Source organism: Rhea pennata, chromosome 10 (genome assembly GCF_028389875.1).
Source record: "Rhea pennata isolate bPtePen1 chromosome 10, bPtePen1.pri, whole genome shotgun sequence".
Classification (NCBI taxonomy): domain Eukaryota; kingdom Metazoa; phylum Chordata; class Aves; order Rheiformes; family Rheidae; genus Rhea; species Rhea pennata.
The window spans coordinates 1,807,841-1,820,690 of record NC_084672.1 but is presented as its reverse complement, the minus strand read 5'-3'; the positions used below and the strand labels follow the sequence as shown (position 1 = coordinate 1,820,690).

The 12,850-nt window shown below is 62.9% G+C and overlaps 1 protein-coding gene across 3 annotated transcripts in view; it reads right to left on the bottom strand.

The window, feature by feature from the left end:
- Positions 1–5,430, bottom strand: part of ITGA11 (integrin subunit alpha 11) — a 43,900-nt gene extending 38,470 nt beyond the window's left edge. For all 3 annotated transcript variants that reach the window (XM_062583977.1, XM_062583975.1, XM_062583976.1), the window contains exons 1-2: positions 5,290–5,430; positions 434–545 (exon numbers count right to left, since the gene is read on the bottom strand). In XM_062583977.1, coding sequence (XP_062439961.1) covers positions 434–545; positions 5,290–5,341 — 164 coding nt within the window. In that variant the 5' untranslated portion in view covers positions 5,342–5,430. The remainder of the gene's footprint in view (positions 1–433; positions 546–5,289) is intronic.
- Positions 5,431–12,850: the final 7,420 nt, after the last annotated feature.

Sequence of the window (12,850 nt, the reverse complement as noted above, 5' to 3'; positions counted from 1 at the left end):
CCCCACGTGCCACACCACCTTTGCCATCAAGATGTGGAAACCAGCCAAAAGCTTCCTCCTGCACCTCCAGCAGCCCTGTTTCATGGCACAGGACCACAACCGAGCTCACCTGGCAGCCCAGTGCTGCCCCTTCCCCTCCACACCCCTGCAGCGGGCACAGACTGCACGTACCATCAGCCCTCACTCTAAGTTCTTCTTTTTGACAGGCAGAAGGCATTTTCCTCATCTGGTGCAAAGCTGCTTTCCATGCTCTGGCTTGGGCTTGGCACCAGCATCACCCAGAGCAGACTCTTGGTTTCTCCCAGCACAGGGAAGCTCAGACACAGCCCACCCCAAGCCAGCAGTGGGAGAGAGCAGAAGGAAGCCTCTGGCACCTTGCAGGGGTTGCTTTAGACCCATCTCTTCTCCAGAGACCAGCACAGAGCTCACTTACCATTTCTTGCCCCCAATGTCATGCTGCTGCACTGTGTAGCCAAAATACGCTTCTTTAGAGCCTGCTATGATTTTGGGCCTCTTGGTGTCAATGTTGAAGGCATCACTGAACCCTGAGGAGAGGAGAAAAGGGACCCCATCAGTCAAGGCACCATGTTGGTAGGAGGATACAGTTCCCCCAAACGCAGAGCACATCCTAGATGAGACCTGGGTAAAGCATGAGGTGTTTCCACCCCCCATCACACCTCCACCCCAGCCTGGGGAGAGGAGCCACACCAAGACCAGCTCACCTGCAGCCCCCACAGGTGCTGAGCCACCCCAGGAGCTGCTGGTTTTAAGCTGGATCATTTAGGGCTTAGAGGCCACAGCTGTGCCGGTGAGGACCTTTCCTCCTCCTCCTCCTCCAGCCTAGCTGGGGCCTGCAAAGAGCCTTCACCCTTCAGGTGCTGACGTGCTGCCAGGGAGCAAAAACGCTCTTCTGTTTTAGGAGAAAAGAAACACTTTTCTTCCCCTAGGCCACCGCATCCGGTGCTGCCAACGGAGGCAGCTCAGCGCGGTCGGAGTGGCGAGGCTCGCTATAGGGTTTCTATAGGGCCTCGTCGCCGCGGCTGGGAATGCAAACGGAGGAGAAGAGGCAGAGATTTCCCGCTGCTCCTGTTGCCTCGACCCAGCGTGGGAATTTTGATGGCCCCCAGGTTGCTCCCCAGCCTCCCCGGTGGAAAAGCTCCTGGGCTTGGAGGCCGTCCCGCGGGAAGAGCGTTTATCCAGGCCGTGGGGCTCTGGCTCCGCTGGGCGAGGGGAAGCAGAGGCGACAGCCGGCGCATCCCAGCTTTCGCTCACCCGCGGGCAGAGGGCGGCTGCTGGGGTCTCCTGCTCTTACGGGCAAAGGCCTCCGGCACCGCTAGCGAAGGCGGCCGGAAAGTACGCTCCAAGGGATCGTGCTTGGTGTTTATAGGGGTGCAAGAGGGGGTTGTCGCCAGGAGAGGCTGGGAATGTCACTTCCCAGGCAAAAAGGCCGAGGACGGGAAGTTGTCCTCGTAGGCAGCGGCGCTGGGAATAGCTGTGAGCGTCTGCAGTTGGAGCGAGGGACCCGCGGAGCTGCAGCGCCGGCTTCCCGGCCGAGAAGCCCAGGCAAGGACCTCTAAAATCCTGCACGGAGAAACTCTAGAAAGCAGGAATTAAAAAAATAAAGAAGATCAGATCTAATGTATTGTGTGGTAGGTTGACCTTATTTAACATTAAAAACATATTAAAAACTGCTTCATCTTAACCATTACCCACTGGGGAAATCAGGGCCCCGCTGCCCAGACCGGCCGTCCCAAGGAAGGGCGACGAGCGGGGAGAGCCCGCGGAGCTGGGACGCCGCGGGACGGGGACGCGTCCGGCTGCCGCTCGCCGCCGTGCCCCTCCGCTGTCTTCCGGGGAAAGCAGAATTAATTCTGATGTGCACGAGAACGAGCCCAAGAGCGGCGGGCTGCCGCCCACGTACGCAAGCAGCGGGAGCCTCGGAGCTGCCCGCGGTGTTTTGGGGGGGGAAATCAAGCGGGCAGGTCCTGGCTCGAGGGTCCGGCTCTGGGGGGTGTGTGTGTGGGGGGGGAGATTTCAAAAATCATACAAAATTGCAAGCTTCATCTCTAGGAAAAGCTATTTCCCGCACGCACAGCCGTGGTTTGATGGTGTTTCGCTACAGATAGGGAGTAAAAAAAAACCCCGAAGGAAGGGGGCAGGAGCGGGGCGATCCCGCCGGAGCACGGGACCCCCGTCCCGCTCCAGGCAGGCGGCCGCCACCGCCCTCGAGGGGCTGCTGGGGAGGTGGAAAACCGCAGGGAGCTGGAAGAAAGCTGGAAAGTGTGGATGGCAAAATCGAGGGACTGTGCGTACGGGAGGGGAGGAATCTCGGACAGCAGACAGATGTGGGTGCATTCGAGGCAGAAGGAAAAATCTGAGAGTATTTAAACTGGATTAAATTAATCAGAGGCTTTTGAAAGGTTGTCAAGGAGATTTAGCAACCCGAAGAACCAAGTCCCATTTTCTTGTCAGGAGTGACATCACCGTCATAAATAAGTGACCCAAACCCACATGTTTTGCTTGCGATCCCGCCAAGACAGGAAGCCTCAAATATCTCCTTTCGGAACTGGAGCTTTTGCCGGGTCCAAACTTTTGATTCTTGTCAGGTCAAATATTGAAAAGAAAAATAAGAAAAAAAAAAAAAAAACGCGTTTGGGAAACAGTATTGGGAATAAAAGCTACCTTTCCTGCCAAAAGAATAAAAATAAGCTCTCGGTGCAAGAGCGCAGGCGGCCAGACCTGCCGGAGGGGGCTGCGCCGCCGCTGCCTCCCCCCGCGGCCCTCCGGCCCCTCCGGCCCCTCCGGCCCCGACGAGCAGCTCGCGGGAGCAGAGCCGGCGGCAGGCGACGGGCAAACACCCGCCCCGGCCCCGCCGCTCCTCGGGGCCGAGCACGTCCCTCGCCCGCTGCTGGCACAGGGGCCCCCGGGGAAGCCGGGGCTCGGGGCTGCCTTGGCTGCCGGGGTCGCGCGCCCCGAGCTCGCCCCGGGTCGGGGGGGCTTCGGTGCGTGGTCGTTGCCTCCGAGCCTCGGCAGCTTGAGGAGACCCGAGCCAGGCGGTTTTGCTGCTGGAAGATTTTTTTTTTTTTTCCCTTCTAGATGAGGAAAAAATACCATTTTGCAGGCACGAGCCGTTTCGCTGGCCTGGGGCACTCCCGCAGCTCGGGACAGAGTTTCTCGAGAGAGGAAGAGCCAAGGCAGGGCCGGGGCCCGGCGCTCGGGGCCGCCCGGCGCGGGCCGAGGGCAGCGCGACGCGCGGGCCAGCTCGCCCGGGGGCCGGCGCAGCCCTGCCCGCGGCCGCGGGAGCCCGGCAGCGCGGGGCGGGCGGAAAGCTCCCGTCTGCCAAAAACCCGGAGCGGCGCCGGCGGCAGGCGGCACGCGCTAAAGCTCCGCGCCGCTGTTTTCGCTCCCCTTGCCTCTCCGATCGCCGCAGCCCACGCGCGGGAACCGGCCCGGCGGCGCCCGCTTGCACCTCGCCCCGCTCCGGGCGCCGGGCTCGGGCGCGTGCGGCGGGGGCCGCGGCACGAGGAGCCGGCTGCCGCACGGGCTTCGGCAGCACCGGGCGCCCCTCTGGACCCCGTCTGCGATGCACAGTGTTGGTTTTTTTCTTTTGGAGGACTGAAATATTTGGCTTAGCTAGAAAGCCCTTGAGCTTCCTAGAGGGTGCCCGGGCAAGAGCGAGCAAGGCCCAGGAGGAGCCTTTCGGAGCAGATGCTCTTGTGCCAGCTCCAAGCTCCGACAACCTCGCTTTGCGCAGCGAAATGCTGAAAGCGCCAAATTCCCCTCCGGGTTGCTGTCGCCCAGCCTGTGCCTGCGGCCAGCGCTAGGAACCGCTCGGATACAGCTGCAGACCGAAAACCAGGGAATACCGCGGATGACTGTGAGACCCGTCATCACGAGCCCGTGTTCGGCAGCATTCCTGGTTACCCACAAAATCTTCAACAAACAGCCGCCGAGCGCTGGCTACAGAAGCGCCTTGTGCTTCCATAATCCCGGCTTTCTGTCCCCAAAAAGCTGTTTTGCTGCTTTTACAACACGGGGCCGCGTTTAACAGCGCAAAGGACCGTGCTGAAACACCGGCTGCGGCGGCGGGTGGCCGCGGCTCCCGTTGCCGCTGTGCCCGGCGCGGGGCACGGCCGCGGGGGGACGAGGCAGCCGCCCGCTCCGGAAAAACACGCGAGCCGAGAAAAACAGCGGCCGAGCCGCAGCGGTTCCTGCCGGGCTCCGCCGGCAGCGCCGGGCGTTGATCCTGACGAGCCGCGCTTTAACGAGCCGGCGGCGCAGAGGACGGCGCGGCGCTCCGGGAATCGCTCCGGGGAGGGATTCCCCTCGGAGCAGGCACCGCCGCGGCGCAGGGCCGGGCCGGGACGGAGGCAGCGAGGCGGATGTGCCACGTCCCCCCCGCCCCCCCACCCCGCCCCAGCCCGGCCGCGGTGCCGCCACGCACGGCCTCTCCCGCGGGCACCCGGCTGCCCACGTAAGCACGGCGGAGCGACCCGCCGCGCCGCACCGCGGTGCACCGCGCCGCACCGCACCGGCGTGCACGGCGCCGCGCAGCCCCGCGCCGCCCCGCCGCGAGCCGCCGACACATGTTCCCCATTAAGCCAAGGCAGCTACGCTGCGGCTCGCCTTGATTTATCGTGCAGCAGTGCAACCAGAACGGGGCGGCGGGGGGGGGGGACAACCCCAAACCGGGGTGCTCTTCGCCCAGGACGTCTGGAAACGTTTGCGGCTCCGGGCGCGCGCGTTCAGCGGGAGAAGGGATTTCCTCGCGGCACAGCCCGCCGCAGCCTCGCCGCGGCCGGAGAGTCGGCAAAACGTGAGCCGGGCGAAGCGACCGCTGCTGGGGACCCCGTCCGCGCTGCTGGCGGGTTTCGCCTCGCAGGCACGCGGGCAAGCCGAAGCGCGCCGGCGCCCCGGGGGCCCCGCGCGGCCGCGGCACCGCCTGCAAGCTCGCGCCCCCCAAACGCAGCGCCCGCCCCGGGGCTCGCTGCCGGCTGCTTGTTCAGCCCCTTCGCACGGTCCCCTCGGCTGCTAAGGACGGAGAAGCCATCGGGGGGGGGGGAGCACCAAACTAGCGCTGCCTAAAACCAGCTGCTTTATTTTCCTCGGCTTTTGCCCCCCTTGTTCGCCCCGGGGGAACAAGGCGGCGCGGGCGCCTGAGCGGCTGCAGCCCGGACGCGGGCGCGAGGACGGGCGGCTTTCCCCCTCCCGCCGCCCCTCGAAGCCCGGCATCCCTTTCCCCGGGGGAAAAGCCCCGCTTTCCGCCCGGCGCCCAGCCGTGGCGCTTACCGGGCAGCAGGCAGAGAACCCAGGCGACGGCGAGCCCGCGGCGGGGGTCCATGGGCCCCGAGCATCCGCCGGAGGCACCCAGCCAGACTGGTAGCCCCGCTCGGCTAGCAACCCTCGCGCTGCTCCCCGACCCTTCCCGGCTCCCTGGCAGAAGCCGGCGGCGGGGAGGGAGTGGGAGGGACGAGCGGCGCTTGGAGGAGGAACAGCACGAGGGGACGGGAGGCAGGACAGGCTCGGCCCCGGCACCCTTTCGGGAAAAGCCCCTCGGCGCTGCTAACGGCGAAGGAGCAGGGGAAAAAGCCAGCAAGTGGCTTCACCCCCCCCACCCCCCGCCACCGCCGGGGACTCCCCGGATGGGGCTCGGCACTTCCCGCGGCCCCTCGGCTCCTCCGGCAGCCACCGGCTGGGATTTTGGGGCCGGTGAGCTCCGAGCCGCATTGGCCAGCCGATGGGGCCCGCGCGACGGCGAGGTCCCCTGCGGCCCCGTCCCGGCTCCGGAGGAGCCGCCGGCGAGGCTCCTTCCCGTGGGAACTCGGCGCCCCGGGGCCGGGACGCCGGGAGCTGCATCCTGGCCGGTGGACCCGGGTCTCCAGAAGGTTTCCAGCACCTTCAGACCTCGCTTGCGGTCACCTTGGAGGAGTCAGCCTGGGCCTCTCCCACCGGGGAGGAAGGACCCGCTGCTGCCTGCAAGTCCCCCCTTTTCCCAAAGGGAAAGATAAATATCACCCTTGGTTTCTTTATGGATGGTAGACACGACCCTGGAGGCGCTTTGCTTTCCGCCCCAAGCCTTGTTTGCAGGGGCGCCCGGGAGCATCTCACGTGCTCGCCGCGTCCGCGAAGCCTGGGAGACCCGAGGCGCAGCCAGGAGCTGGAGCAGCGCCCGCTCCCCCTGCGCAGCAGCGGAGCAAGGGACGGTCCCGAGCGGGCTTTTCCCCCTCTTCCCCCCCAGCCACCAGGAAAGATCCCTTGCAACGAGTCCGAAGGCTGAAGTCCCCCCCTGAGTGCCCGTCGGGCACTCGGGGGCTGCAGGGGGGCAGACGAGCTCTGCTCAAGACGCGCTTTTGGGTGCCACAGAGCACTGGGGAGATTCAGCTGCTTTTCATTTCCCCCCTTCCTTCCCTGCTAAAAAATCTATGTTTGAGGATGCCAGCTGGGAGAGGGCACGTCCGGGACGGGGATCAAAGGAGCGGCAGGATGCAGACAGCCGCAGAGCTGCGGGTGCTGGGCAGGTTGTTGGTGCAGCACCCCACCGCCAGCAGAGCCCTGGGCGACAAAACATTCTGCTCTTAGCTAGGTTTTCTAGCTAATTCTGGAACAAAAATCAGAATTTCAGGAGACAACAACAGCCAAAAGGAACAAACATGTTTTTGGTGAAAATTAATTTTTTTTCCTTTTTTTTTTTTTTAGTAAATAGAAGGAAATATTAGAAAACTCAGATGGCAAGCACATACGGGGTTTGAAACACGGCCTGGTGAAAGCACAGAGGGAATGGCCCGCGAGAGCTGGCTGCTCGCAGCGGGAGTCACCAGCTCCCAGCCCCTGCCCCGGCCAGGAGCGGGAGACCAGGTGTACCGCCCCGGGACGCTCTGCGTGCCCAGGAAAGGGCTGTCGTTCCCACACGGCGACCGCACACATCCAGCCCAAGTAAAAATTGCCCCAAATTGTTGAATTGCCACCCTCTGCAGGGCTGGAGCCTCTCCGGCCAGCGACCATCCCGCACCCGTAGCGAGTGCAGCTCCAGCCTGCAGAGCAGCGGAAAATCCCGCGTTTGCTGGGTAAATCCCTGCAGCCGCATCCGCTTCATCTGGGAGCAAGGTCTCCTTTGGGGAAACCTGCATCCCGACTTCAGAAGTCCAGAGCCTGGGGGGCGACGTGCAAAGGAGGGAGAAAAGGCTCAGAGCTTGTCGCGGGCGCTGGTTGGAGATCTTGCTCGGGGGCCGCAGGAGCTCGCCGCGCGCCCGCGGGCAGCTCCGGACACGGCTGGGCCAGCGCCGGCCGCCCCGTCCCATCCCATCCCACGGCCCCAGCGACACCTGAGCATGGCGAGAAACTGCCCAGCAGGAATCATAGGCTCACAGAAGGGTTGAGGTTGGCAGGGACCATTGGAGATCATCTAGTCCACCCCCCCTGCTCAAGCAGGGTCACCTACTTGCGCAAGGGTGTTGGACTAGGTGATGATTGGATTAGATGAAACTCTTCCATACAGAAAGCAAAAACCAGCTTTTCATCAACAAAAGTGACACGAGGCCTTTTTGATCTGCGATTTGCATCTCGGCGAAGACCTTTTGGAGAGGCTCTTTGGAACCAGGTTGCTGGAACCAGCCAGTCTGAAAGGTTACAGAGGTGGAAAAAAGAAAACCAGTTCCAGAAAAAGGGATCTGGGCCTCATTTATCTCTCCGTCCCCAAAAGGAGTCAGAGGGGTCTCAAGGGCAGCGTTTCGGAAGCTGAGGAGCAAGAAGAGGAGCTGCCGGGAGAGCGGAGCAGCAGCTGCCTCCTGTCGTGGCCTCCCTGCCTGGATGCCCGCGGAAACACCGCTTCTGCAGGGATCGGATTTTCCCTTCTGCCGGAGGACTCAGCACGAGGGAGCTGTCGGCATCAGTTCTGCTTCCTGCGCAGAAATCCAAAAGGAAAAATCCCGAGGTTCTGCTCTGGGTTTTATCACCTGCAGCTATTCGACGTGGTGCTGGAGACCACGCGACCAACTGCCGTGGAGCTGCAGCCCATGCGGATGGTCCGAGCTGCTTCTTCCCCAATTAGAGGGGCAAGTTTAACACCGGAGCACCTCGCCAGACCTTGCCAGGTTGATCTCAAGAAGTTCTGCTTCCGCGGGTGGCTTGCAGGTCTCCCCGCGCTCCGCGTTAGCCAAAACCGCCCCGATCCGCGCTGCGTGCGAAGCTGTGGGCACGAGGACTCCTCCGCGGAGCTGCCAGGGCTCGCCGGCGCGCGGCTTAACGTCACGGAGCTTCGCCGCGGGAAGCGCCGGGAGCTCCAGGGGAGCAGCGTCACTGCGACAGTATTGATGTAATCCCCCCCGAAATGTAAACAGCTGTCACCGGCCATGATATACGGGAAAACAAGGAGGAGGAAATGATCCTGCTTCATCCCGCTCCAACGAGCTGCCGGCGGGGCCGAGCGGGGCCGAGCCGCGGGCCCTCCCGGCCCGAGACAGCTGGTGGCTTTTGAGCAGAGCGGTGACTTTTTTAACGCGCCGGCTGCCGAACGCCAGGCGTTTGCAGCAGGAGCAACGGGAGAGGTGCGGCGGGGCTGGCGCGCCGGGGGTGGCGGCGGCGGCGGGGAGCGGGCCGGCCGGTGGCACGGAACCGACGTCTCCAGGAGAGCCCGGCCAGGCTGGAGACAACAGGCGATCCCCACGCGGAGCTCGGATGTCCGGAAGGGCCCTGGGAGAAGACGTGCTCTGAGCTTCGCCCGGCCCGCGAAGGGCCGGTGCAGGGCCGACGTTCCTTACTTTGGGGTTGGGAGCGGGGGGGCTGGAAGAGCCAGAAGGACGAGGGGCAACGTCAGGGCTGGAAGGGCTCCCGATGGCACCTGCGTTACTTCCCCGCCGCCGCTGCTGGGTGTCTGCGGGTTTCTTAGCCTCAGCGGGGACCCGCGGCCGGCGCGAGCAGGCTGCAAGCGCAGCTCCTGCTCCTGGCTCCAGCGTCGGAAGCCCGCGGCCGGGAAACGGCTCGCGCTCCTCGCCGCGACGTCTCCGGAGCTGAAAACAGAGCGCGGACACGAGCTACCAGCTCGCCGCCGGCCTGACCTCGGTTGCCCTCCGGTTGGAGAAACGCTGAAGCTGTCCCAGAAGCTCACCACGCGTTTTCCCACGTGTGCTCATTTTTTCCCCCCTTCTCCAGCCTTTCCCTCAGATCCGCAGATGCTTCCTCGCGTCTGACCTTTCCAAGGGTGTAATGCACTGGATGCTGTTACTGCTCGAGTTTTGGAAGAATTAACCTAGGATACAAGGAATGTAAACAGAGGCCGGGAATGAAAACAACCCCCTAACGGAGGCACACGAGTGGAGGAGGGGCCGAGGGCGTCTCGGGGCGTTTCACCAGCAGCAGGGCCGCGCTCGCCCCGCGACCCCTGCGCAGGGAGCGTTTTCACCGCTTTTGCAAGATCTGCATGCGCGGGGGTGGGTTTGTCCTGGCGAAGCCCCCGCTCCGAGGCTTGCCCCGGGCGCCGTCACCCCGCAAGCACGTGCTTGCCGAAGGCGATCTCGCCCGCTCGGAGCATCGCTAGGAGCGGCGTCATCCCCGCCAGCCCCGGCTGGAGCGGGTCGCAGAAAGCTCTGGCTGCAGCCGGCTCCTCCCTGCGGCAGCTTCGGAGGAGCTTGGATTCAGCCCCGAGCTCTGCTGCCGAGACCAACCCTAACGGAAGGGAAAAGCCGGGAGGTTTGCAAGCCCCGAGCGCGGCCGCGGTGGGGCCCGGGCGGGCGCGCCGGGGCGCCCGTGTCCCCGCTGCCCCGCGGCGGCGGGCAGCAGCCTGCAGCCGTCCGCCGGGGCGAGCGCGGGCCGGCAGGAGCGGGCGATCCCGTCGCGCCTGGCCGCCGCGCCGCGGCCGCGGGGAGCTCACAGCTCTGGAGAGTTGGTTGTCCAAAGCAACAGCTGATGTAAACCCACAACTATCCTTTTCCACGGATTATCAGCGGTATACCAAGCCAGGAAATGTTGCATCTTTCAACAGCACAAGGGCAGTATTAGGAGTATTAAAAGCAAACGCTGCCAAAGCAGGGACGCTGCAGGGAAACGGACCGCAAACAAAAGCCCTGCAAATACCCGAGAGGGGTCTCAGGGCGGAGGAATCGGGGTCCGTTCCTCGCTCCCGCGCTGCGGCCGCAGCGATGCCGGGGGCCCGGGGGCCAGCAGAGGCGCCCGCGGCCCGGGGGTGACGCTGGGCACCCGGGGACGAGGCACCGTGGGGCAGGGAGGCGTCACCAGCTGCAAGAGCTGGGAAACCCCGAGTCGGGCTGCGAGCCCCACGTCCAACCCCGCTTGCTTTTTCCGGGCCCGGATTTGGTAGGTCTGCTTCTCCCATCCGCGGTCACCACCGGCGGTGCCCAGTTCCAGAAGCAATTTCAGGGGACAAAATATGCACTAAAGCAAGAGAAATTCCTCTGGTAAAGCAGTGCAGCAGAAACCCATTTCATTTTTTAGAAGGAGAAAGTAATTTAACCTCCGGAAAATAGAGATTTGGAATCTGCTCTGTGTTTGGAAGTACTTTGGCCCTTAGCTCCCAGCACTCAATTAGCCTAAGCTTTATTTATCAGCCCCAGCCAAAACGCTTCTCCCCTGTTCTCCTCTGCCACCGGCTTCGTGCTCCGGCCGAACGCTCTCTCAGCGGGTGCCAGGCGCGGTCGGCGCCCGCGCGCGGGGCGCAGCCGAGCCCCGTGCCGGCGGGCGTTTCTGCAAAATCCCCGCGCCCGGCCGAGCTGGCGGGCCGCGTCCCGCTGCCATCGGCCGCCAGCGGCTGCTTCGCCCGCGGCTTCAGGGCGAAAACAGGCGGTCTGGGGTCGCCGCTGGCGCGGAGGGGCCCCGGGCATCCCTGCGGCCGGCGCCGCGGCGGGGAGGGATCGCGGCGCCGCGGCGGGTGCCCGGCCCGCCGGCCAGCCCCGGCCAGGGGGTTGCCGTGCATTTTGGGTGCGTTTCAGGCGTTTTGCGTCACGCCAGGTGGCAGCTCTTGGCGCAGTCCCGGAGCGGCCTCGCTCCCGCACCTCTCCCAAAGTCAGAGCTAACCTCACCGTGAAAGCAGCTTTTCAAACGCCACATTTGCAGCCCGTTAACCTCAGCGCAACCGCTCGCTGCTGAGGAATTTTCTTCTGTTTACTTAAGCCAGCGATTTTCTTTTCCTATTTAGTCTCCCTCTGCTTATTTCTTCCTTTGAACGAACAAACATCCCCGCTGCCTTGATAACGAACGATGGCGCTGAGACCGGTCCCTGGGGAGAGCTAATTCTGGGTCACGGCGAGGCGGGTTCCTGCCGCCGGGCGCCGCGGCCCGGCCGCTCGCCCCGCCGCGCCGTGCGGGGCGGCAAGTTGCTTAGCGGCGGGGTTTCCAAAGAGCAGCATCGCCTGCCCAGCCGGGGGGCATCCGCGGCTCAGCACGGTCCACCCAGGGCGGACCCGCCGCCGCGCGGTCCCGGCAGCAGGACCCACCGCGCTCCGTCATCCGCTCACGCACTTCTAATTTACAGAAAAGGAATTAAATACCTCACCAATAAAAACACAATCTTTCCCCTGGGAAATTTTCCATCGCAGGAAGAAGCCTCTTACGTAACTATTCTGAGCGTCCACATTATTTTAGCTCTTGCTCCCCAGAAGCAGTAGTCACAGCTGTACGTTTTTGCTGCCTCCGCTTCCCTGCCTGCAGCAATTACTCTCCGTTTGGCGGCAATTGCTACGGAATGCGAGCAAGAATTTGGTTTTTCCTTCCAAAGTGATACACATACTTCAGTCCTCAATGCAAATGGTAAAGCCATCGAAACCTTGAGTCGCTGGAGAAGGGGCCAAACTGGCCTTGTGCAGTTGGCAGCCCTTAAAAATCATAGAACATCAGAGGCAAGCGTGATTAATACGCTGTCGAACGTATCGGAGGGGAAAATATGTGACAGTTAAAGTAACTCTGGGCACAAAATCATGTGCAAAGTGGGAAAAGAAAAAAAAAAAGAAAAAAAGAGTGTTTCCGAGCTGCTTTCTCCTCCGTGCGGTGAGGAGGGGATGCCCAGCTGGCAGGAGGGCGCGGGACGTGCCCGGGGGCAGCAAGCCGCCCCGGCCGCAGAGCGTGGCAGCTCCCTGGGCAGAGCTAGGTGATAAGTTAAAAAGAAATGGTGCGAATTCTTTACATTGAGGCCCAAATGTGTTTTTTCTTACTTAACAGAAAGCAATGTAACGGCTTCACCGCCAGCGTGGAGGAGGGCGAGTCCTCAGTGGATTCAAGAGCCTCGGAGAAGGGAAATACAGTTTGACCCCAAACGTGATGGGGATTAAGATCAAAGCCGAAAGCGGCGTTAAGGTGTGAGTCACCCTGGCTCGTCCCCGCTCCCGCAGCGAGCGCACCGCCCGCGAGCCGGGCACGAAACACTTCCTCCGAGCAGCTCCAGCGCCCCGCCGAGCCGGAGACGCGGCCGCGCCGGCAAGACCGGAGCCACGTCTGCCCGCTCGCCCGCCCCCAAGGCGACCTGGGGCTGGTATTTTCTGGGCAATCCCTTATTTAAAAGAAAAAAAAAAGCGCCATTTCTTTAAATCTGGAGATAGATTTAATATATTCCAGCCATCTGGAGAGAGCTCTGCTTTGCAGGCCACGCTCCAGTCCCTTCCTGCTAGGAACATTATTCAATTTGTCCTCCCGCAGACAAATAAAATAAAATTCCCCTCTCCTGCTGGATTTACTTTACACTTGCAAATCCGCCTGCAAGCAGCTTTTCACCCCTTTCGGTTTATCTGAGCATCCAGAGTTTTTCTATGGTGCTTCCAAGCGTGGACGTGCAAGTTGCAAGGCTGCAGTTAGGGGCCCTCGGGCCTCCTCGACCCAAGTGGGCTCTTCTGCGAGCGGCCAGAGCTTC